Source organism: Tympanuchus pallidicinctus, unplaced genomic scaffold (assembly GCF_026119805.1).
Source record: "Tympanuchus pallidicinctus isolate F22 unplaced genomic scaffold, pur_lepc_1.0 scaffold23, whole genome shotgun sequence".
Taxonomy (NCBI): domain Eukaryota; kingdom Metazoa; phylum Chordata; class Aves; order Galliformes; family Phasianidae; genus Tympanuchus; species Tympanuchus pallidicinctus.
In genome coordinates, this window is record NW_026294740.1 from 9,817,013 (window position 1) to 9,839,369 (window position 22,357).

Here is a 22,357-nt window from a genome sequence, read left to right on the forward strand (position 1 = left end):
TTCAATTCAAAAAGCCGCAAATGTCAATTTAGAGATGATAGTGGAAATGTAATAGGACTTGATTAAGAAGTTGCATCTGCATACTTTGTGTGTGAAAATAAACCATCATCTTGAAAGTTGTTTTCTTTCTGTCTACCAGATGGCAGAAAAGAGCTCAGCAGGGTGGGCTGGTGTAGATGGGACATAGCAGTGCATGAAGAGACCAGGCTTCAAGAATAAGAAAACTTGCTGTGACTGATTTTTCCTTTAATAGTTAAAACTTGATTTAAGTTTTGCATGCCTAACCTCAAATATTGCATAAGTGGATGCTATGCCCCTCAAAGACTTTGGAGCTGCTAGTTGGACATTCCAGCAAAATTCCCTTATTGTAATTTCCAATCTTTCAGGAAGTATTAATCCAGCTTTCTTCACTTGTGGGTCACAGGCAAAAAAATCTATGAAGCTGGAGGCTGTTCCCAGAGAGCTGTCAGTTCTCTGTGCTTCCAAATAGCCTTGTAACAAAACATGGCCTTACAATACTGTCTGCCCACTGCAGAAAAAATCCCAGAAGATTCCTTCAACTGTCCCTTTATGTGGATGTTCTAATGATTGATCAGGACTCTTCTCAGAATGTGAAATCTTTCTTATGACTGTTGTCCTAACATAACCAAAATCCAAGCATTGCCATTCTTGGTGGAGTTTCATTTAGGCTGGCTCACTGTATATTTTGTTACTGTTAGCTTCAGCTGAGTAGCTTTTAAGGTTTTAGATCCTTGAACACCGTGTTTCTGGTATCTCTACTATAGAATCTTTGACAATTTTTTCATGATGCTCTGTTAAAAAAAATTCCTGAAATCAAACTAAATGTTGTTTTTTTTTTTTTATCTCCAGTTTCCAGAAACACTTCAGACTTTATTGAGCTTGTATTTCTTGTTGTTGTTAACATATTAGTCTAAGCTTTCATGACAGTGTGTGAGGAATTTAGCTGGGCGTTTTCCTTTGATGTTCATTAAAGTGGTAGAACTCTACCTCCTCTTTTTGGCTGCTTAGTAGAATGATGACATGCAGGTGAGTTGGAAGCCTGTTTGCTCTGAGAGGGTGTGAACTATGGGTGATAAAAACCCATCAGAATAAAACTTCAGAATAGGTTTGAGAAATAACTTCTAAGCATTTTTTCAGACGTATTACAGATTTACAGAACGTAAATGTTTTGATGTCTGTGGAACGGATTAAGTGCCAAAATTTTCTGCTAAGAGAATTGCAGAGGAATTATACCATTCCTACCTAAAATTAGTAGGTATCATGTAGTCAGAGCATAGCGGAAGGAAGAGTACCAGTGAAAATGTGTGCTTTATGGATGTTTGACCTTGAAAGCCTATGGTGGTTGTGTGGGGTAGACTGTAATAGTAGTAAACCAGCACTATGCACAAGCTTCAGATCAAAACCAAGCTAGATTTCCATAGGCTATTTTCTTGCCGTATGTTTGTTATCGTGTATGTTGATAGTCATCTTTTTTAAGTCACTTATGAAACAATAATCAGCAACATCAACAACAAATCTTGTGCTGTAAGCAGAGTGGTGAGCTCTTTACTTTCCTCCTACCTTAAATGCTAGGCACCTATGGGGACGTGCTGGGGTGACATCTCAGAAGGAGTGCGAGTGGAGGTTCCCAACACGGACTGCAGCCTGCCTACCAAAGTCTTCTGGATAGCTGGAATTGTGAAATTAGCAGGTGAATATATTTTGATTGCAATTACTAAAGTAGTCAAAATAATTATGCAAAGGTAGCTTATAGTGTAGTCAGCAGTCATTTGGTTAACAGAATGCTGACACCATTAAGAGGTCAGAGCTGTATCACAAGATTGTATTTTCCACCATTATCACTGTTGAGCTGTTTTACAATATCTTCAAGTTGGGTTGGTTGGTTTGTTTTTCTATTGCTAGATTTCATTGTAATGGTGCTGGATGAAGGATAAAAAATTGAAAAATAGCAAGCAAGTCTTGTTAGAAAAATCACTGTCTTGGCTAAAAGCGAAGGTGAAAATTCAAGGTTCACATAGCTAAAATATCAAAAAGCAGAGGCTGTGAGTAACAAAGGAATTCTTATCTGGAACATTGGAAGTTCCATGCTAACACAAGGAAGAATTTCTTTACTGTCAGAATGATGCAGCATTGGAGCTGGCTGCCCAGAGAAGTGGTGGAATCTCCTTCTCTGAAGATGCTCAAGACTCATCTGGGTGCCCAACTATGTGGCCTGTAGTCTTTAGCAAAGAGTTGGACTCAGCGTTCTCTAGGGGTCCTTCCAAGTCCTACAATTCTGTGATTTTGCTTGTGTGTAACTTGTGAAGGTTTATGATACAAGAGTTTTAGTTAAAATGCTCTGGTAACATGCAGCATGTGCCTTAAGAATAACATTCTTTAGAAAGTTCTAGTCTAGAAAATCTAATGTAGTGTCTGTTATGACTGGTAAGTTTTAATTGATCTTTTTAAAATCTTACGTTTTTCATGTGATTTTCCTTTCAGGCTACAACGCTCTGCTGAGATACGAAGGCTTTGAAAATGATTCAAACCTTGACTTCTGGTGCAACGTTTGTGGGTCTGATATCCACCCAGTTGGTTGGTGTGCAACCAGTGGGAAGCCTTTAGTCCCTCCTCGAAGTATGTAAATAGTAGTCTTACTGATTGCTACAGTTAAGTCTTCTTTAATTTGCTGGCGGTTCTGATATCAGCATTCTTTGCCATAGCAATTCTGCTAACAATTGTTCATAAATCATTGATCTAATGGAAAAACAGGGACTTGACTCACACTTAAAGCACTTCCTGTGGTACCCCTCCAGATTGACTTTGTTTTTAAGATCAAGGTGGAATTGCTTAGCTAGTCAGTGTTGTGAATATCCAGAAGTTTTATTTGTATTTTGTGATTGAACTCTTTGCCCAAACATACCCATACATTTAATCTTCTGACTCCTCACTGAACTGTTTTCATTTGAGCTTTTAAAGTCATCTAGGATTTCTTATTTACCTATTCCAGACTGTAACATTGTCTCTAATGGACACACAAAAAACCAGTGGCTTATTTTGTCCCCTTCATTTGCAACAGCCATCCAACACAAATACACAAACTGGAAAGCTTTTCTAGTGAAACGACTTACTGGTGCCAAAACTCTTCCTCCGGACTTTTCTCAGAAGGTAAGGCTGGTGCAGTATCAGTGATGTACTGCAAACAAAGGGGCAGTGCAGAGAGAAGAGCTGTATTTGTTAGTGGCACGTTGGCTCCTTCTGCAGAGAGGATGATGATTTCTTAGTGCAGTTTTCACAGGAATCTCTATTTTCCATTTATCTCCATGTTTATCAGAAGGCGGTTCTCTTTGGAAAGCTGTTTCCTCTAGCAGAAGTAATTTTCTTTAAAAACTAGTTAGTCTGTTTTAATTTTAAAGTACTCAAAAATGCTAATAAGCTACCTTGTAATATGTAAGAAAAAATCTGATTTCTCTAAATCAGCAATGATTTCATTGTGAAGTGTTTCAGGGAACTGAACCATCTGTCGCTGTGCGCAGGTCTCCATGCAATGAAGCTGATATTTTCAAATGTTAATAGCTTTCATCTGCTCCCAGCTAGATTTGTTTGCTGTCTTTGTCGTGTATGGTAGCTGCCTGCACAATGTTTTCTATGTTTATGTATTGATATTGTGAGATGGCATGTTGCTTTTTCAATGGGAATCTAAGAAGTACTGTTGTCTCGCTCTGCAGCTAGTATTCCTCCCCATTTTTTTCTGAAGATGTTCATTTATATTTAAAAATGGCTGAGTGGAAGCCAAATCAAATTGGCAAGGCCCAAGCACTGGTGGAGGTTACAAAATGCTGAGTTGACTGGAAAGCACTTTTAAACAAAATAGGTTCTCACAGTGCAGGGTAGTCGCTCTGTCATTCTGTTCCTTAATTTTTGGTATACGATGGAGTATATTTGAGTGGTAAACTTTCATTATGTTTGAATTTTATTTTTCATTGCTAATACGTTAAAATATTTTGATCTTGCATTTGAAGAGCTATGTTCTGAGTGGATAATAAAGAAACAAATCTGTTGAAATTGTTGGTCAAGGTAATTTAATCTGTTACTAACTGAACAAGCTTTCATCGAACCAAGGGAATCATTTAACCCCCGTGAGAGCTGTATGAGGCTGTACTTAAATGAAATGATGCCATTGTAGGATCTATGCAGGTTAGTCTTGTTAAAATATTGCATCTTGCTGCGGTTGCAAGGAGGTGGCAGATAAATCACGTGTCGTTTGTGCCAGCTGCTTAGCAAGTGCCTGAATTAAATGGGAAGTTCTTTGATGTTGCGCTTTGTAGAAGACAAATCACTAAGCCAAAACAATATATCTTTACAGAATCTTTTTCCTGTCATTTTAAGGTGTCTGAGAGCATGCAGTATCCATTCAAAACGTGCATGAGAGTGGAAGTCGTTGACAAAACACACCTGTGTCGAACGAGGGTGGCTGTTGTAGAGAATGTCATTGGGGGAAGGTTGAGGTTGGTGTATGAAGAGAGCGAAGACAAAACGGATGATTTCTGGTGCCATATGTACAGTCCACTCATCCACCACATTGGTTGGTCTCGAAGCATAGGACACAGGTTCAAAAGATCTGGTAAGCCTATTGCTTGTCAGAGGTGTCTGTGGGCAGTAGTGGCGTGGGGAGACTGAAGCAATACTGTTGCTTTATACAGTTAATAAAACTAGTTTGGCTAATTACTTTCTAACGATGCCTAATGGTTTTACCAATTACACTGCCTTTGTAGTTTCAGTTCAGTGTACAACTGGTCTGCAGGAAATTGAACTGCAATATTCAAGCATGCTACAAATTTCATTTTTTATGAAAAAAATGAACCTGGAATTATACTGTTCTGCTCTACTACCTGCATTTGTCTCTTTTGTACACTGCAACATGAGCAAGTATGCAATGGGATACTAATTTCTGTCTCTCCAAGTGTAAGGAATATTCTGTTTTTGTATTGCAAGACCTAGGTGTTGTAGGGGCTGTTAGGAAATGAGCAGGGAAGACGATGGTTTAATAGATGGTGTATGGTTTAGATCCTTGTTATCTCAAATACTTTTAATTTGAAATATTTAAGGTCCATAAATAGTAAGAAAGAGTTTTTTTGAATCTTTCTGTCTTTCACTGTGAATGTACACCTTGTCAGAAACAGAATTTCCATGAAGATTTCCCAATGCAGCCCTTCAAGACAGTTTTCTAACTACTTAAATTTTCACTGGAGCTGTTTATAAACAAGAGTAGAGACATAAAGAACAGTGCTGTTTTCCAGAAGTAATGTCTTAATGTTTCTAATAGGATTTCAAGGACTTCCCTTGCAAGGTGGGATTCAACACTTGGCAAAAATAAGCTGTATACGTGTGCAGAGAGTAGACATACTGTATAGAAACTGTGATTATATAAATGTAATCTGTTAGAGAAGAGGTAGTCTTGCCTTTTTTTTTTTTAAAGCTTCTATATATTGGTAGCAAAGTGGTGATGCAGTTAAGCAGTCCTGGATTTTTTTCTGTAGATGAGGCTGTGTTATAGAGGTTGTTCAGATGGAAGTCAGTGGGGAGAATGGAGAGTGCTCCCCAGATTTGTGTGGAGTCTCATCATGGACTTTCCACACTAACAGGTGATTGCACTCCAGCAGTTAAAATGTTAAGAAAAAAGTATTGCCTGCTCTGTTACCAAAAACTGTTGTTAATATGCACTGCTGTTCCTTACAGATATTACAAAGAAACAGGAAGGACACTTTGATGCACCCTCACATTTATTTATGAAGGTGAGTTTGCTACCAAGAATGTTCTTATGTCAGTCGATTGAGGACCTGGTGTGTGTGAAACAGACCTGGAAGTCGTGGAAATATGCCCAGCAGAAGCACTGGTGAATTTTAATTCACACAGTTTAATAATCTGTCCTTCTTGTCGTAAGCAGAGGTGACAGTGCAGGTATTTCACCCTGTTCCTGTGCTGTGACTGGCTGTTGGATTCGGAGCTTCTGGTGCTGTCATCTGACTTCATGATTATTTTTTTAGGTGAAAGAGGTTGACACAGCTGGAGAGTGGTTTAAAGAAGGAATGAAACTGGAAGCTATAGACCCCTTAAACCTTTCAGCAATATGTGTGGCAACTATTAGGAAGGTAAGGAGGCCAGTGTTTGCTGTCAGAAGACAGGCAGGACCATTTTACATTCACCTTTGTTCAGGTTAGAAACAAAGCTCAGGAAATGAATCCATTAAGTTATATACAACTACTGTGAAGAAGAACATATTCATGTATGTTTGATTTTAATCTCTGGAGATTCAGCCTTACGTTTAATTTATGCTATGCTTGTGAGATTAATTTTCAAGACAGTCTACTGCTAATTATCCCAAGTATTTTGCCATTGTATTCAAAATAAAAGCCTCATCATGCTTGCTTGCTGGAATCTATGAAGATAAGCTTTTTCTAGATTGATTAAAAGGAATCTCATCAACATTAAGTCTTTATTAAAAGGGAAAGAGAATGGGCAAAAAGAGTAGCTTAGCAACTTTGCATAACCTTACCAATGAGTGTGGTCATTATTTCAAATCTCTTTTTCTTAATAGTGTGCAGAATATCTTTCAAGCTAGAGTAAACTGAAACATAAAGCTTTAAGATAGAACTGATATACTCACAAAAAATAAACTAGAGCTCAGAAAAAGGAAATGTTCATCTCATAACTTTGCAGTTATCAAAGGTACATTTGACAGTAGAGCACACAATCTTGGAGACAGGTATGATTTCAGTTTGTTTTGCTTTTCCTGTTTTATTGTAATTGAATGTTCTTCTGAGTACTTTCATTATTAGTTATTTTTCACTCTTGAAACATGGCATGCTTTCTTTCTAGCCTTATCACACAGTTAAAGGTATTTAATGTAAAATTTTGTTTTTCTTTACAAAGGTTTTAGCAGATGGCTATCTTATGATTGGGATTGATGGCTCAGAAGCAGCAGATGGGTCTGATTGGTTTTGTTACCATGCCACTTCCCCTTCTATTTTCCCTGTTGGTTTCTGTGAAATTAACATGATTGAACTAACTCCACCCAGAGGTACATATAGAATTCTGACCACATTTTATTTTGAATATTTTTCAGTGATATTGTATGTGCCATATGCTTTGTATTTTAAATCAGTCTACAAAATTCATTTCACTTTTTAGGACACTCTCCAGTCAGAAACAAATAAAACAGTGCAACTTGAAAGTAATCTTCAAAACAGAGACAAACTTCTGAGAAAAAGGGAAATTGAACCTCCTTATGATACACTGGCTAAAATAATTTGCCTTTACTGCCGTAAGTTGAGGACAGCCACTAGTTGAGCAGCATAGCTTGATGTGAATGGGAAGTATAAATATGCAAGTCGCTGCATGGTCTGCTCATAAATTGCTGTTGCTTGGCGAGTCCAGACCTCCAGAGGGTTTAATGGACATTGCAGAGAATCTCAGACTTGGGCGAAAAGTGACAAAGCTGTAAATTTCTGTAGGGCGTGCACAAACCTGGCCTGCAGGGAAGTGGCCATTGGGGCTGTTTGCCACGTAATCCCTTCTGTGAGAATAAGCTGTCTGTCCACCACACGTGTGCCTACAGGAGGCTCTTACTGCCTCCATCTTTTGATTTGTATCTTCGAGGTCCAGCAGCTCGTAGAGAGGATTTTAATCAGGCATGTAGCAGCAGATGGTTTTTCTTCATTCTCCTTGCTGGCTTCTACCTGTATTTATTGAGTGATTTTCTAGGTCATAACTACATAACACAACATGAGGAATGTCTTACTTTTACTATTGCACACGAATGAATTTGTCATCCTTGAGTATGCGTTCAGTGCGTTTGAGGCAGGTTTACTATTTTCCAGTTAACTCATCTAGTGAATGTACTGCCTAGAAACTCATGAGCGTGGCCACACCTGCAGAATGTGCTGAGGAGTCTCTTGCAGTTGTGGTTGTTGTTGCATGGGGCAAAAAGTGTCCATATCAACAGCAGCTAATTTAGAAGTGGCTACGCTAAAAGATACAGAAATCAAATTCCCTTTTAAGATGAAACTTTTTTTCACTCTTCAAAGACTTTACACAACAGTGTGCAAATTCTGTTACCACGTTTATCATACTGTTGTGTTTCTCATATTTTGGCAGCTTTGTTTACCTTATTGCCCATTTTATATTGCAGTTTTCCACAGCAGTGCTGTATCATCCACTGAGAGATGACTGAATCTTAAAATCACAGAATCACCCATGCAATAATCTAAAAGTCATTTGAGAGAGAAGTTAGGAGTAAAATACAGAACGTAAGGCCCTTTAACACAGCTTTATTACTGATTTAATAAGATTGAAGTGATGAAAGCATCTTAGCTTTTATGAGAGGTATCTTCTACCCTCCAAGTTACGAGCTTGCAAATGCACAGTTTCTTAATTTTGGCTGTTTAATTAGGACCACGTGCACGTCTTTAATGCCTAAGGGCCTTGTGTATGTTAGTCCAGCCAGAGGAGCTGTACATTCACAAGCTTTAATTCTCAAAACTTAGAGATGACCCAATTAGCTTTCCTGCTGCATGTCTTCCTGCAGACAGTGAATGCCATTTGTTAGATTACATCCAGCAGTGTGGGTACATTCAATAAGTTGCTGTTAAACCCCTGCAATTTGTGCTTCTAGGTTTTTTCCTTTCTAATATCTTCATCTCTTGCTGAGACCAGCAGAAGCTGAAGATGCTTTAATACTCATAAGACTTTTAGGCACATTCAGCAGATGAACAAAAGCTGAATATATAAGAAATAGGTTTTTTACCTTTCCAATAACTTAAAAGATTGGGAAAAAAGATCCTGTAATTCTTTCTTCTATTGCTAACATTAACTTTATTATTTAAGGTTTTACATATCCACACTTGTTCCATGAACCTGTTCCTAACGCATCAAATTTTTCAGTAGTGGAGCTCTTTCCCCACAGGAAAGACACTGGATGTGCTTAATTACGTTATGTGTTCCGGGTCATTTGTGTGGGGCATTGTAGACATGAAGGATCTACGTGAGCAGAGAGCTTCCAGTGTCGACAGTTGATCTTAACATCAAATGATGCTTTGTGTATTATCCAGAAATTCGTTCATCTTTGTTGCACAAAGGCAGTGTCCAGTTGACTGTGTTGTCCATTAGACCAGAGCTCAGAGAATGGAGATTTCTGATGTTAATGTTTTGCTTCTTTGTCTTTTTAGCCATAGCACAGTGCCACTGTTGTATTCTTGTTGATGTTCTAACATAGGAAGCTCACAGTTGATTTATGAAAGTATTGTTTAAAATTCACAGGTTATACAAAACTCCCGTTCAAATGGTTTGACTACCTCAGGGAAACTGACTCAATAGCAGCACCTGTAAAGCTCTTCAATAAGGTAATAAGCACCAAGCATCCATGTTGAAATTTAATTTAGGATTTTCTTCACATTTTAATCTGTGTGCTTATGGGATTGACCCACTTTCTTCAAGTACAGTTGTGGAAAAACTAAGCCAACAGATTTTAATATAATTTAACAGCCCTTATTTCTAGGGGCTGAGTATTTCTGGAATGGTAAATGCAGGACTGCACGGAACTTCATAAATGATGCTTGAAAATGTCTTAAGCTAAAGCGATTGAAATGTTTGCTTCAGCACCGTGTGCTCAACTGATCTCATTAACGTGGTTGGTGCCTTGATGTGCCTGCTTTTCCAGGAAGTTCCAAACCATGGGTTTCATGTTGGAATGAAACTGGAGGCCGTTGATCTGATGGAACCTCGCTTGGTCTGCGTGGCCACAGTGACTCGCATTATCCATCGTCTGTTGAGGATACACTTTGATGGCTGGGAAGATGAGTATGACCAGTGGGTGGACTGCGAGTCCCCGGACCTCTACCCCGTGGGATGGTGTCAGCTGACTGGGTATCAGCTGCAGCCTCCAGCACCACAGTGTAAGTTCTGCATTGTGCACTGATCCTTAATCGCATGTGATGCTTTTCCTCGTCCTTCTTAGTTAGGTCACTAAGTGTAACAGAAATAGAACAAGTCATTGCTGTCGCTTAGAAGTACGCAGTTCTGATCTCCTCCACCTTGACTCTTAAAGTATTTCTGGGCATTTCTGTGGCAACTCAGCAGTTTTCTGTTTTGTTACTGGAAGATGTTTATTTCACGTAGGAGAAAAGCCCTATGACCTGACAAGTCTGGAGAGAGAATTTGTAGTGGTTGAAGTTAGCAAACAAATATTCTTTGCGTGCTGAATGCGACGGCCCTCAGTGTGTGCTTGGCTATTGCTGTGCAGAAGTGTTTGTGTGAGAAGGCTACGTTTCATTTAGGACATTTACATTTCATCAAAACTTGGTGTGCTGGGCCAGTTCTTATGGTAATCGATAGCTTTAAAGAATGTTTGTTTAATGGAAAGGAGGTAGGAAGAGTAATGCCAGTACTGTTAGTAGTGCTGACTACTGATAGCAGTTTGATTGCAGTTTAATGGCAGGTTTCTCAGAAAAGCTTTGTGGTGTTCTGAAGTGTATTTCCAAAATAATAAACTTAAATTTTGTACTCCACGCTTTTTTGCAGCATCAAGAGATAACCAGTCAAGTTCATCAAAACAGAAGAAAAAGTCAAAATCACAACAGTACAAAGGACATAAGAAAAGTGGGTGACAAAATAGTGCTTGCCATTTCCCTGTTGCTTAAAAAGCTTGTGGTCTCTCCCTCAGTCTCTCTTCTACTTAGAAGTGCTGTTTCTATGTAAAGCAGGCGTTAAGCTAAAAGGTGCAGTGTGCCATGAAAGGAATTTTGTAAATAACCCAGAATATCTTTTCTTAATTATTTCTTTATAACTTGTAGCAGTCTAAGCACACAGGGGAGCCCTCAGCCCTGCTAAGAGCCACTGCGTTTTTAATGATGAACCAGTTAAAAACTTGTGGCAGCTCTTTTGCCACACAGGGGTGAGTAGTTTGTCTTCACAGGAGTCGATGACCTCATTCCAGGCAACCCAACTATGTCTGTTATTTTTGGAGCATCAGCTCGCTCTGCTGACTCATTCTCTTGGTGCTGTCTTGGAAGAGTGGAGTGCAAAGATGCAGTGCTTCGTGCTGCCAGCACAAGGACAGATCAGCTACAGCAAAGGTCTATAATGTGTTGTTTCCATTTAGCAATTTGCTTGGCTTCTGTGCCAAGGTATTTTCTGCTGGGACAGCCTAGCAAAAATTAATGTCTTGGATGCTGAAAGTTACTTTAAGCGCAAGTCAGCAATCCTGGATGACAGAAATCTTTAACCATCCTCTAATTTGACTTGAGGAGAGAATTTTTTATGCGAAATCCTGTATATTTTTGTATGCTCAACCCCTAAATGTGGGTACTGCACCTTTAAAGGAAGTGCTGGTCTGCTTCATTTATTTCAGTGTTTTTTTTTCCCCTCTGCTCATACTTTGGTAATTTCCTTGTCCATTAATTAAATGGAGGAGCAGTTGTGGCATTATTGCTCTCCTAACATCAGTCTTTCTGCCTTTGATCACATTTCTATTTTCCTTATACAAAAGAAAGAAGATTAAAACTACAAAAAATGTTTTGCTTGAATGACATTTTTCTCAGGGACTTTTAGCAGTTTGAGGCTGTGATGGAAAATTTTTGTCAGTGTTTTTTTCTTGTCTCATATGGACTGCTTACAGTAATTAGACAATGTGATCGATTGTAAATGGCAAGTAATTCATCTTACTTGGATGAAGACTAAATTTGGAAGTGGGCAGTAAAATGAAATAACAGTAAAGTAAGCATTCTTCTTAGCAGTATTTTCTGTAGCTTTCTTAAACCAGGGTTTTAAAATACTGAATTACTGAGGGAAAAACCCTGGAGCAGGACTTAAGGTTCAGTTGAGGATCAGGAAGCATCTGCCTTCTGTGGGATCCCATGCATTAAAAGATGAATCTCTAAAATGGGAAATCTGATGTCTGTTCCCAATTTAAATCATGTGAAGTAAAATGAAGAGTTGTGCTTACTGGGATGTTACAGACTTTACCTGTTCATCTGCTTCCAGTGACTTCGTTGCAGCTGAAGGAGGAGATGCTGGATGGAGAGGAGTACAGCTTCCTGCAAGGAGCGTCTGACCAGGAGAGCAACGGATCTGCCAGCTTCTACATAAAGCAAGAACCATAATGCAGCATAAGGAAGCGAGGGGCGCAGGATTGGTGATAGGAAAGGAGCCTTTCTCCAAGTCTGACTGGTTTTGTTCCCGCTTTGATGGTGCAGCGTGGATGGCTGCACCGGGGCACTTTGCTATCTGTAGATGAGCCAGACTCGGTTCAGAATTTTTTGGAAGGACGGGGAAACTATTTTAGTGAAAAAAGATTTTTTCAATTTATTAAAAACGAGAGCGGACATTTTTTGTGTTGCATTTGAAGCTTTTGCAAGAGTTTTGTAATATTTTCAAGTTCAGATCTATTGTGCATTGTTAACAAGAACTGAAAATCTAATTTTTTTGTAAGATTAGAGTTTAAATAGCACGATCGTGAGAAGCGTTGGAGGAAGATGCAGTTGCAAATACAAATGAACTGTCACGACAAATGAACCTTTTTGGTACAAATTGGGAGATACTTAAACTCTTGTGAACTGCACTGGTCACACCTCTGTTTGTTTTTAATTGTGAAATAAGGCATTTGAGCCCTGATCTGGAGGCACAGATGGTATGAGGAGGATCGCCCTGTAGAGCTCTACTTGGTGAGTAGCCCCAGCTGCAATGGAGCCATCACCTGGGGAGATTTTTTTAACTTTTCAATGTGTTTTTATTTAGTTTAAAATGCGTTTTTTTATATGATGCTTTTTAAATTAAAATATATAGTTCCTTAGGGTCTGAATCAGTGCCCAGTGATATCAGTACCTTGTGTTCGTTGGCCGCAGTGGGCACTGGATTGGGACTGCAGCTCTCTTGTCTCCACGTGGATATCTGTTGTCTTGGAACGCTCCAGCAAATGTTTACAGAGCCCTATCTCTGCCAAACTGGAACTTCAGAGGATTCCCTGCTTTGGAAGATGAGAGATAAGGATGGATTTAACCTAGACAGCAACCGAGGCCTCCCTTGGTGGTGGAAGGAACTTCTCTGTATTCTTCTGATTGTATCTTTCCATTCAGAAAGACCTCGTTTCCTTACCATCTGAAAAGCTTATTTCTGAACATTCAGAACTGATGTTCCCTGTGGTTTCGGTTGACCTAAAAGGAGCCAGAAGTTCAGCTCTGCACAGCCTGCAGTGTTCCTTTCTTGCTGCAGTGTTGTGAGGTGGAAATCGAGACTTGAGAACGTTACAGGGATGGCACACAGCGTAGCACGTCACTCACCAGCTGGATGTTTGTTGCCTCGATCCTTGCGCCTTGCTTCAGATATCCCATTAATCCCACCTGCTTTCTGTCCAGATGTTTTAAAGGCAAAAGTTAAGCAGAAGGGTGCAAATGACTGACTAGTAGCGTAATACAAAGTATTTTCATGTGAGCCCTTAATTATTTGGATTTTCCTTCCTTGGTTTTAGACTTTGTATGTTTTTGTAGATGGCTTCATTGATGGAGTTGATGAGTGAAATTATCGATCACCCTGCAGAGCTGTGACTGGAAAAATGTGCATCAAGAGCTTTAGCTTTTACCAGTAAGGTTCATTAACTAAACTCTCAGGAATTAACTGCGTATGTTCTATAAGTGCTTCTGGATCTTAGTAGGTCCCCTTCAGAGCAGTACAGTGATTATTTGACTCTTAACCACAAGGTAGGGCTTAGAAAATTGGTGGTCGAAACAGTTAACTTCTGTGTTCCTGCAGCCTAAGAAATGCTTTAAGGACATCAACCCACAGAGCCCCAGGAGACCGTTTCTGTATACTGTTGTCCAAACCTAAAAACAGAAAAAAGTGCATAGAAAGTTGAAAACCAGCAAGTTGATTCTTTTCTAAAACATTGCTCTAACTTTGGGTACAAAGTATTGGTAATATGCACAGGTTTACCTCATTCTATGCAAGAGGGGTTAATTATGTAAAGTTTTGTATTTACTACTGGAATTTAAAAGAAACAAGCTGTCCTGTATAGCATAGGAATGTCTGGAATTTACCCTTACCAGTAAAAATGTCCATAATGACCCCTTTTTAACAACAGCTTCGTACATGGACAGCACCTGGTTACTGGATTATAGGTATCTGTAACTTCAGGTGGTGACTCTTTGGCTCCCTGCAGTAGCCATAGCAAAGGGACTTTCTCTTGTTTGGTAGGCTTCACATCCGTCCTCTGACCCTCATGGGGCATTTCTTCTCATCACCCTGAGTTGGAGGAGTAGGTTTAGAGACCATTGTTAATGATGTTTTGAACCTTAATTTTATTATTTTTCCTATGCTCTTCATTTATGCTGCCATAAAATCCAGTTCTGCAAACATTGATTTGATTTGGTAAGTACATCGCTGTTGATTTTATTCATGTTTTTTGATGTGACAACTTCCAAATTGCCACTGGCAGCTGGAATGAGTTGGGCACATCCTTGCTTTCTTCTCTCATCAGCTGCTTTTCAGCACAGTAGAAAAACATGCATTAATTTGTTTCTTGATGTGAAATTTGGGCTATGATGGCAAGGGATGTTGCCAAGCCAGGAAACCTTGGGCTCCCATGCATTGCCCAGGTCAGAGCCTGGCTTCCCAGGCATGGCCGACCTGTGAGCTTAGACTGCTGAGAGGCAAAGATGGCACTTTGAACGCATCTCCTGTGCTGGAGAAACGTAGGAATGGGGTTGGAAGTCTGTCGGTCTTTAAAGTGTTCTTTAAAAACAAGTTTCCTCTGATCAAACACTACGTGTGAGCTGCCCTGCGTTCTGGTGTGTGCAGGACTCTGTCGGAGTTGTGTTGAGGCAGGAGTGACGTTTGTGTCCGTACTCAGAAGATACCGGCGTTGCTAATTGTCAGCTGTGCTGGAATCTGTCCTAAGCAAAGCCGTCAGGGATTCGGGTCGTTGCCTCGGGAGGTTTCTGGACACCTGAGCAAATCCACGAGGTGTTCAGAGGATGTCTCTTCTGCTGTGGGATGCAGGTCCCTGCTGGAACCCATGGCGTAGGCTTTGCTGTGCATGGAAGCATCAGCAGCAGAATGCTTCTGCTGTCCTTGGCTTTGCTCTGAGCAGCCTGCTGGGCGGAAGGCAGAGCAGTGTCCGATGCGGAGCTTTCGCTGGGGTCAGGCTGGCAGCATTTGGCAAAGCAGGACGCCGTGCCGTGCAGCTCCCCTCTGTTGCTGGAACCCTCCTGGTGGTCTTTGAGTTCTGTCATTTGAACACGGCTCAAACCCTTTCCTTGCTGCACCTGAGGAAGCGAAGGCGGTTATCGACTCTTTGTTCTACGGATACTAACACGGGTTTCAGTGTTTGTTTGTTATTCTTGTTGTTTTATGTGATGTGAATACCCTCTCCTGTCAATATTTGTACAATGGTGCTAATATATTTGGTAACAATCCTTTATTGGGAAGGGATTTTTAAAAACTGTGATTTAAACTGAATTTTTCTTCCTTTTAATTTTCATATTTAAAGCCACAGCCATTTATACACATGGGCGTCAGCTCCGGCCCTGGGGAAACGTTGGGGCGGGAATGGAGGTGAAACAAATGGGGTTTTTACATCATTTCTGTATGTATTTGATATATAAATCAATATCTGTACAAATTTATCTTTTATTTTCTTGGTAACTTGTGTGGTCAATGAGAGAGTATTTAAGACTTTCTCATGCAATGTACATAAGTGGAAAAAATGCTTTTGGAGAAATTAAATGTTACTTTCATTTTTATGAGACCGCAGATTTTCAGCATGGATGTGAAAAGCATTAAAATTATAACTTTGTGTACAAGATGAAAATAATTCACTAAATTTGCCTTTTTTACACAAAATAAAAACGTTACAAGTCAGTTCTTGAACGTCGTTTCCTTGAAGAGCTGCTCGTTGGCACAGAGCTGTACTGCAGCTCCTTCCCTCACAGTGCAGACCCAGGAGCTTCTTACAGCCCGGAGGTGCTGTGAGGGCTCAGCTGAGCAGCCTGCAAGCAGGGGGAAGGGAAGGCGTTTGTGTGAGCCATGCAGTGTCAGGTGGAGGCTTTATGCAGCGCAGGTTTTACTCCTGGCCTTAGGTTTCACAGCTGCTGTTAATGGCTGCACAGTGCGCTGGGAATTGCCATGGGGGAGCGTTGGGTTTTCCTTCCAGTGCAGTTCTGTGCCAGGAGATGCAGCGTCCCTTCCCTCCCCGTTCACCCAGGTGGAGAAGCTTGTATTGAAACACAGCTCTTCCTTCTGCAAGGAAAACCGAGCGCTCCTCACACCGCACTGAGTTCAGCACAACAGGTCTGTTCTAGAATGAACACACCATAAGCAGTTCATTTATATCATCCATTTATTTTTGATGGTTCTGAAAAGTCGTCAAGATAACCGCTGTGCTAATTGCTCCCAGATCGTTAGCTGGAGTGAGATGAGAGTCAGAAGGCACAATTCATTGTGGAAACTGGCATCACTCATAGATCCAGTCATGTGCACACGATCTGTAGTCGATGAGCTCCGCTGGTTTGAACCAAAGGTTGATCTCCTTCTGGGCACTTTCTACAGAGTCGCTGCCATGGATGATGTTTCTGTGGACCAATGCAACGTTGTTTAATATAAAGAAAAAAACTCTACAAGTGGAAACGCCATACGGAAGAAGTGGGGATGAAGCACCTAAAGCTACAACCCTTATCCCGGGTACAGCACTTGCACAGCTCCACTATAAGCTCTGCTCACTACACCCAGCAGGGTGGGGGCATGGGGCTATGCTACTGCAGCAGCCACTGCTTGATCTTACATGGAGCTCTGCCACGCAGCTGAATTTTAAGAAGTTTTGTACCCAGCCATTGTCCTAAGTGGTTGTTATAGGCTGCAGCCTGCAAATAAAACCCCATCAGACCAGGTTAGCCACCAGCAGTTTGATTTCCCTACCCCTGCTAAGTGTGATCTCTATAGAGAAGCAGCTGAGCACCAACCTTCCCACTTGGATGCAGAAATCCCCACGGATGGTGCCGGGCTTCGAGTCCGCAGGGTTGGTTTCCCCCAGCATCACTCTGCCTGTTTTAACCACATTGAGCCCCTCCCACACCTACAAGGGAGAAAAGACAGCAAACCAACATCAGTCCATGCTTATGCAGAATTGCACACCTTGCGCAGTGACAGCTGGTCCAAGGTGAGGGCTTCACCACAAAACAGAAACCCCTTCAGGTGGGTTTCTATGGGACAGTGACCCTCGCCTTCTTTCCTTTTTTTACCCCCAAACTTTAAGGGTTTTTTTTTGTGCAGAAAATAAGTTTTGGGGAATCTTAACACAGGGGAAGCATTTCAGCAGGAACTTTAAGCGTGCATCTTTCACAGATCTGAGGAAGCTTTCCCTCAGTACACACACGCTGCCTACCATGGCCACAACGGGGCCGGAGTTCATGTACTTCACCAGGCCGGGGTAGAAGGGCCGATCCTTCAGGTCGATGTAATGCTGCTTGAGAAGGTCCTCAGAGGCCTGCGGGAGGACGAAGGGAGTATGTCAGCAGGGCAGCCCCCACCCCATCCCACCAAGGGGTCACCGCTGTAAGATTCAGCACCCGCGGCTGTCTTCAGCGCCCCGTAACGCCACCGGCACTGCAGCAGCCGTTCTCCTCGCGGGGTGGCGGTGGGGCACAGCGGTTCCGGCTTGGCTCCTCTCCCCCCCCCCGCTGACCCCGCGGTGCCGCTCGCCGCTTCGGGCAGGTGGAGCGCCGATGGCCGCCCGGTTCGCTCGGGTCGCCGCTGCGCTACTCGACGTCGGGAGCGCGAAAGGCCGCCGGGACGGACTCGTGTCCCAGGGCCCGCGGGGGCGACGGAAAGAAAGCGCCGGGCACGGCCGGCAGTTCCGGCCTCGACTTACGTGCACGAACTTCATGGCCACCAGGCGGAAGCCCTTCTGCTCGAAGCGCTTGATGATTTCTCCCACCAGCCCCCGCTGCACGCCGTCGGGCTTGATGGCGATGAAGGTGCGCTCGCAGTTGGCAGCCATGGCGCTGCGGAACAAAAGCGCACAGCCTCAATCGGAGCCCCCCGGCTCAAGGTCGGCCCGCGGCCCCTCCGCCATTGCGCCGCACGGCCCACGTGGCGCCCGGCCCGCACGGCCCCGCACTGCCCCGCCCCGCTCCCATCCCGTCCCCCCCCGGGCCGATGCCCGCACAGAACCGCCCGCCCCGCTCGGATCCCCTCCCGCCGCGCCGACCCGACCCGACCCAGCGCCGCGCTCACCTCCCGCAGCTCCGCAGCAGCCGAAGAAAGAGAAGGAGGAGGAGGAGGAGGGGGAGGCGGCCGTGCGCCGGAAGCCGCCCTGCGGGAGGGAGGGGCGGAGGGGCGGCTGCAATGCGGCCGTGCGCGGGACGGGCGCTGCGGCTCTGCGGCCGGGGCTGCAGTCAGCGCTGCGCTCTGCGGTGGAATGAGGGATGAAAAGCGGAGCTCGGGGATGGACAGCGCGGTAATAGCAGCGAATAGCAGCCGGGTGACAAAATGTTGTTTTTTTTCCCCCCATAGTGAGAAGCGAAGTGATGCAGGATATTTAGCTTCATCACGCACCTCGTGCAGCACCGCCTGTCGGCACGAGAGCCTGACGGCCTCACCCGCACTTTGGTACCTAATCTGTTCCCGTTCATTAGACTCATTAATTAATTAGCCCTAAGGCAGTGTGATGAAAATAACCCTTTATTTCACGTAAGAAAAGGCAGACGTTTACTTTGGAGCATCTCCTCTGCGGGACTCAGCGCCTCCATGACCATGGTGCTTCAGTATTTGAAATAATTGAGCGCTGCGGAGTGCAAACAACTACTGACACACGAGTGCTGCTTTTAAGGAATGCTACAATAAACTCATTTGTGGATAAATGAGCTGATAAATGGCATCGACACCCATGCAGTCAGTGAATGCTTGCTGGCTGATGCTCTCCCCAGCAGGAGCAGCCGTCCCTACTGAAAGATGCTCAGCATTATTGTGGATGGATTTCTTTACACGATTAAATAAAAAACAATTCTGGAGTCGCTTCTGAAACACCTCATCCCAAAGCAGGCTGCTGGACGTGCAGCCATCACAGGCAGAGCCATCACAGCTGTTAGCAGTTTGGGCAGCAAAGCAGACTCCATCCCATTTTTCCCCGTGTGCTTCCTGGCTGAAAGTGGATCACACTCATCCGTTCTCATATTAAATCTTCTTTTCACATAAAAAGGGGGTTTCAAAAAAGCCTGACCTATAATCCTTCCTTAAAACGCTACATAAATCCGGTGCATAAATAAAGAAAGCACTTCAATCTGGAGACAAGTTGTCATTTCACTGAGCTCTGCGTGCAGGCACAGCACGTTTTGGAATGAGAAATAAAGAGGTTTCTTTTCCCGTAGCTGCTTTGGCTCTGAGCGTCCCCTTGCCTGGACGCCCCGTGCCCCCCCCCCCCCCCCCGCCCGCAGCGCCGCCCCGCGCAGCCCAGCAGCCCCGCGGCGCCCCGCGCTGCCCCCCGCCCCGCCCCGCCCGCGCTCCTCTCTGCCTCCCTGCAGCTGCGAAGCGTTTCGTGAAGCCGCCTTCTGTGTTATTAACGAGGAACGTTTTGCTTCTCTACCATTTAATTTCACCTCTACCACCCGCATGAACATCCGAGACGCTTTTTAAAGCACGTTCCTATCTACAGCTCGGTAGTTTTCTAACCAAAGCAACAGCAACCACCGATCAGCGTTCACAGCGGAGCACTTGGCAGGTTTGTGAAGCAGGTTTGCAGGAGGTGGTGTGGAGGACTGGAGCTAACTGGAGCACAGCCACGAGACCAAAGGCCGCCTCACTTCTACTCGTAGATCCATTCGTGAGCGCAGCTCCTGTAGTCAACCAGTTCTTCAGGAGTGAACCATAGGTTGATCTCTGCCTCGGCGCTTTCTAGAGAATCGCTCCCATGGATGATGTTCCTAGGAAAAGATTGATACAAAAGCAATGCAATCTCCAACCTCAAAGCAAAGAACACTCCATCTTTAAGTGGTCTCCACTGCACACAGAAGCTGTACGTAACGGTAAGGCAGCAGCAGGCACAGGGCAGGCTGTGCCAGCTTTGCTCAGCGCTTGTCACTCTGAGCACTGCAGCCTTCTCTCCATCTCTGGACGCTGCCACAGTGCCCCAGGGCGGGCAGCCTGCAGCACAGCTCTGCCACGCCGTGACACGGCTGCGCTGCCCTATCTTCAGGTGCCATCAGTGCTGTGCAGATATACCTTCCAACTTGCACACAGAGGTCGCCACGAATAGTGCCGGGCTTGGAATCCATGGGATTAGTTTCCCCCAGCATCACTCTTCCAGTCTTAATCACATTAAGACCCTCCCACACCTTGGGGAAAAAAAATGCATTAAGATGATAAAATCTTATCTGTAGACGAAGTAGAGTTAATAATGTGTTCCAGAACAACGCAGTGCTGTCCATCACTGCACAAACCACCATCCTAACAGCAAGGCTTATTTTATCTCCAGTTTTTCTGAGATTCTCAGTACCCATCTGCAATGCTCATGGGAAGTAAATGACTTTGACTCTCAGGCTGTGAAGCACTCTTCCAGAAAAGCTTTCTGCTCACTGAGGATCTTGACACCCAGTTCAATTATTTCACAACTACATCATAAAGGAAAAAACTCCTTCTAATAAAATTAGACTAAACAAGGTTTTCAAAGTTACTTTAACTTGAAAGTAATGTCTATGTCACCATCGGTTCTCTGCTTGATTAACACATGCTATTCCCTAGTGGATTTTTCGTGCAGCTTTACTCTCTCACCTTTGGTTCTCAATTTCCCCTTGCCCTCTTCCTCAACACATTGTTTCAATTGTGAGAAAGACTATGGAAAAACATATATTTTTTTTAACTGACTTTGCAGTGCATCTTCCTGATTATGCTTCCTAACCTCATTATTTAAATCTAAGTTTCTAAAATCTCTGTTAAAGGTAAGCTAGTATCCAGTAGGTAACACAGGCCTCTTTGTGAGGCAGCTGAGCGCCATGTTTTCCTCGGCTAAACGTCATTGGTAAGGACTCACCATAGCTACAACAGGCCCGGAGTGCATGTAGTGCACCAGGCCGTCATAGAACGGGCGGTCCTTGAGGTCGATGTAGTGCTCCCTCAGAAGGTCCTCAGAGGCCTGCATTAAAAAACAAATAATCAAAAACCCCCACAACAACAGAAAGCTTTCTGTAAGAGTGTGCTGCAATCACGTAGGTTAGCTGCAAACACACACTTCGAAATCAGCATTTCTACTAAGTTCCTAGAACTGTTAGTAAATGTGGGTTTCAATTGTTGGCCTTAGCTATATCTGAACTTCCAAAGGTCTCCATTGCCAATGCAGGTAGCTTATGTGACCTGGCATTTGTTGAATATATCCAGAGATATCAATTGAGAATAGGGTGCACCTACAAGAATGTTCTCCTCAGCCTAAGGACATCAAGTTACTAAAATTAGCGTGCTTAGCATGTCTAAAGCATTTAGCCAGAGCTGGCAACTGGAACTTCTCCAAAACACCCAAAGACTTATCAGAATTCCAGGTTTAACTCTTCTGAGCACTCCTCTTTATCACTGCTGCTCTGTTTTCAGGTTGATATTCCTATTAAGAACACAAGAGAAGGACAGCTCACATGTGTCAGCTTCATGGCCACCAGCTTGAAACCCTTCTGCTCAAAGCGCCGGATGATTTCTCCCACCAGCCCCCGCTGCACGCCGTCAGGCTTGATGGCAATGAAGGTGCGCTCTGAGATGGAAGCCATGGTCCTGGCCAGGGGCAGCCACCGTCACGGGGTCAGCAGCAAGCGCAGCCCCAGCCCCGGTCTGGTGTTCTGCTGCAATCATTAGACCTGAAGTTCTTACCTGGCGAGCTGTGCACATCGGCAGCACCTGAAGGTCGATCTGCACGATGGGCACAATGCTACAGAAGTAACTAGGCAACAGTAAGTTTGCAAAATACAGAACCGTGCAATTAGCAAACGCGAAGAGCAGAAGAGCTGTAAATAAAACAAAAAACAAAGGACCACGGAGGGACTGCTGGCTGCGATTCAGGGCAAAATATCAATCCATAAACATCATTTTCATCTGTCCATGGCTGCTCTCCAGTTTCGGCGCACAGCTCGCTCAAGCACAGCACACACACGTGCACACACACCCGCACACAGGTAAACGCGCGAGCACAGCCAGACCCCGCCCAGCCCGGGCAGGCCCCGCTCCTCGTCCCGCTCCGCGCCGCTCCGTCTCACCTGCTGGCAGCCCCGCACAGCTCTGGCGCTGCCGCGGCCGAACAGCCCGGCTTAACCCCGGGCCGCCCCCGGGCCATCCAGCC

General features: G+C 43.7%; 3 protein-coding genes across 17 annotated transcripts in view; 1 reads left to right on the top strand and 2 right to left on the bottom strand.

Moving 5' to 3' along the window:
* The window catches only part of MBTD1 (mbt domain containing 1), a 28,482-nt gene extending 12,573 nt beyond the window's left edge, over positions 1-15,909 (top strand). For 12 of the 13 annotated variants that reach the window (XM_052687808.1, XM_052687807.1, XM_052687812.1 and 9 more), the window contains 11 exons: positions 1,594-1,711; positions 2,503-2,637; positions 3,080-3,168; positions 4,390-4,624; positions 5,740-5,795; positions 6,048-6,152; positions 6,934-7,081; positions 9,319-9,401; positions 9,719-9,953; positions 10,579-10,656; positions 12,040-15,909. In XM_052687808.1, the coding sequence (XP_052543768.1) occupies positions 1,594-1,711; positions 2,503-2,637; positions 3,080-3,168; positions 4,390-4,624; positions 5,740-5,795; positions 6,048-6,152; positions 6,934-7,081; positions 9,319-9,401; positions 9,719-9,953; positions 10,579-10,656; positions 12,040-12,158 (1,401 nt within the window). In that variant the 3' untranslated portion in view covers positions 12,159-15,909. The remainder of the gene's footprint in view (positions 1-1,593; positions 1,712-2,502; positions 2,638-3,079; positions 3,169-4,389; positions 4,625-5,739; positions 5,796-6,047; positions 6,153-6,933; positions 7,082-9,318; positions 9,402-9,718; positions 9,954-10,578; positions 10,657-12,039) is intronic. The other variant, XM_052687816.1, reaches the window with a different exon arrangement.
* A 460-nt stretch (positions 15,910-16,369) lies between these two features.
* Positions 16,370-18,388, bottom strand: LOC128083006 (nucleoside diphosphate kinase). Its single transcript, XM_052687825.1, has 5 exons — positions 18,280-18,388; positions 17,915-18,047; positions 17,429-17,530; positions 17,007-17,119; positions 16,370-16,619 (listed from the first exon to the last, which is right to left on the bottom strand). The coding sequence occupies exons 2-5, from the start codon at positions 18,041-18,043 to the stop codon at positions 16,502-16,504; spliced, it is 462 nt and encodes a 153-aa protein (XP_052543785.1). The 5' UTR covers positions 18,044-18,047; positions 18,280-18,388; the 3' UTR covers positions 16,370-16,501.
* Positions 18,389-19,547: 1,159 nt separating this feature from the next.
* Positions 19,548-22,357, bottom strand: LOC128083004 (nucleoside diphosphate kinase-like). 3 transcript variants are annotated; one of them, XM_052687822.1, is made up of 5 exons: positions 22,275-22,357; positions 21,663-21,863; positions 21,071-21,172; positions 20,263-20,375; positions 19,548-19,964 (listed from the first exon to the last, which is right to left on the bottom strand). In XM_052687822.1, exons 2-5 carry the CDS (start codon positions 21,789-21,791, stop codon positions 19,847-19,849), a joined length of 462 nt encoding a protein of 153 aa, XP_052543782.1. In that variant the 5' UTR covers positions 21,792-21,863; positions 22,275-22,357; the 3' UTR covers positions 19,548-19,846. The 3 variants fall into 3 exon arrangements, with proteins under 3 accessions (XP_052543782.1, XP_052543783.1, XP_052543784.1); XM_052687823.1 differs by having other exon boundaries at positions 21,663-21,860; positions 22,275-22,355; XM_052687824.1 differs by lacking the exon at positions 22,275-22,357 and adding an exon at positions 21,892-22,262 and having other exon boundaries at positions 21,663-21,795.

Excerpts from the sequence above, each read along its gene's own strand:
- LOC128083004 (XM_052687822.1), bottom strand. The coding sequence starts at position 21,791 with ATGGCTTCCATCTCAGAGCGCACCTTCATTGCCATCAAGCCTGACGGC. Across the intron at positions 20,376-21,070 it reads CCGGGCCTGTTGTAGCTATG|GTGTGGGAGGGTCTTAATGT; the intron begins GTGAGTCCTTAC and ends TTTTTCCCCAAG. Across the intron at positions 19,965-20,262 it reads CTCTGTGTGCAAGTTGGAAG|GAACATCATCCATGGGAGCG; the intron begins GTATATCTGCAC and ends ATCTTTTCCTAG.
- LOC128083006 (XM_052687825.1), bottom strand. The coding sequence starts at position 18,043 with ATGGCTGCCAACTGCGAGCGCACCTTCATCGCCATCAAGCCCGACGGC. Across the intron at positions 17,120-17,428 it reads CCGGCCCCGTTGTGGCCATG|GTGTGGGAGGGGCTCAATGT; the intron begins GTAGGCAGCGTG and ends TCTCCCTTGTAG. Across the intron at positions 16,620-17,006 it reads TTCTGCATCCAAGTGGGAAG|AAACATCATCCATGGCAGCG; the intron begins GTTGGTGCTCAG and ends ATTGGTCCACAG.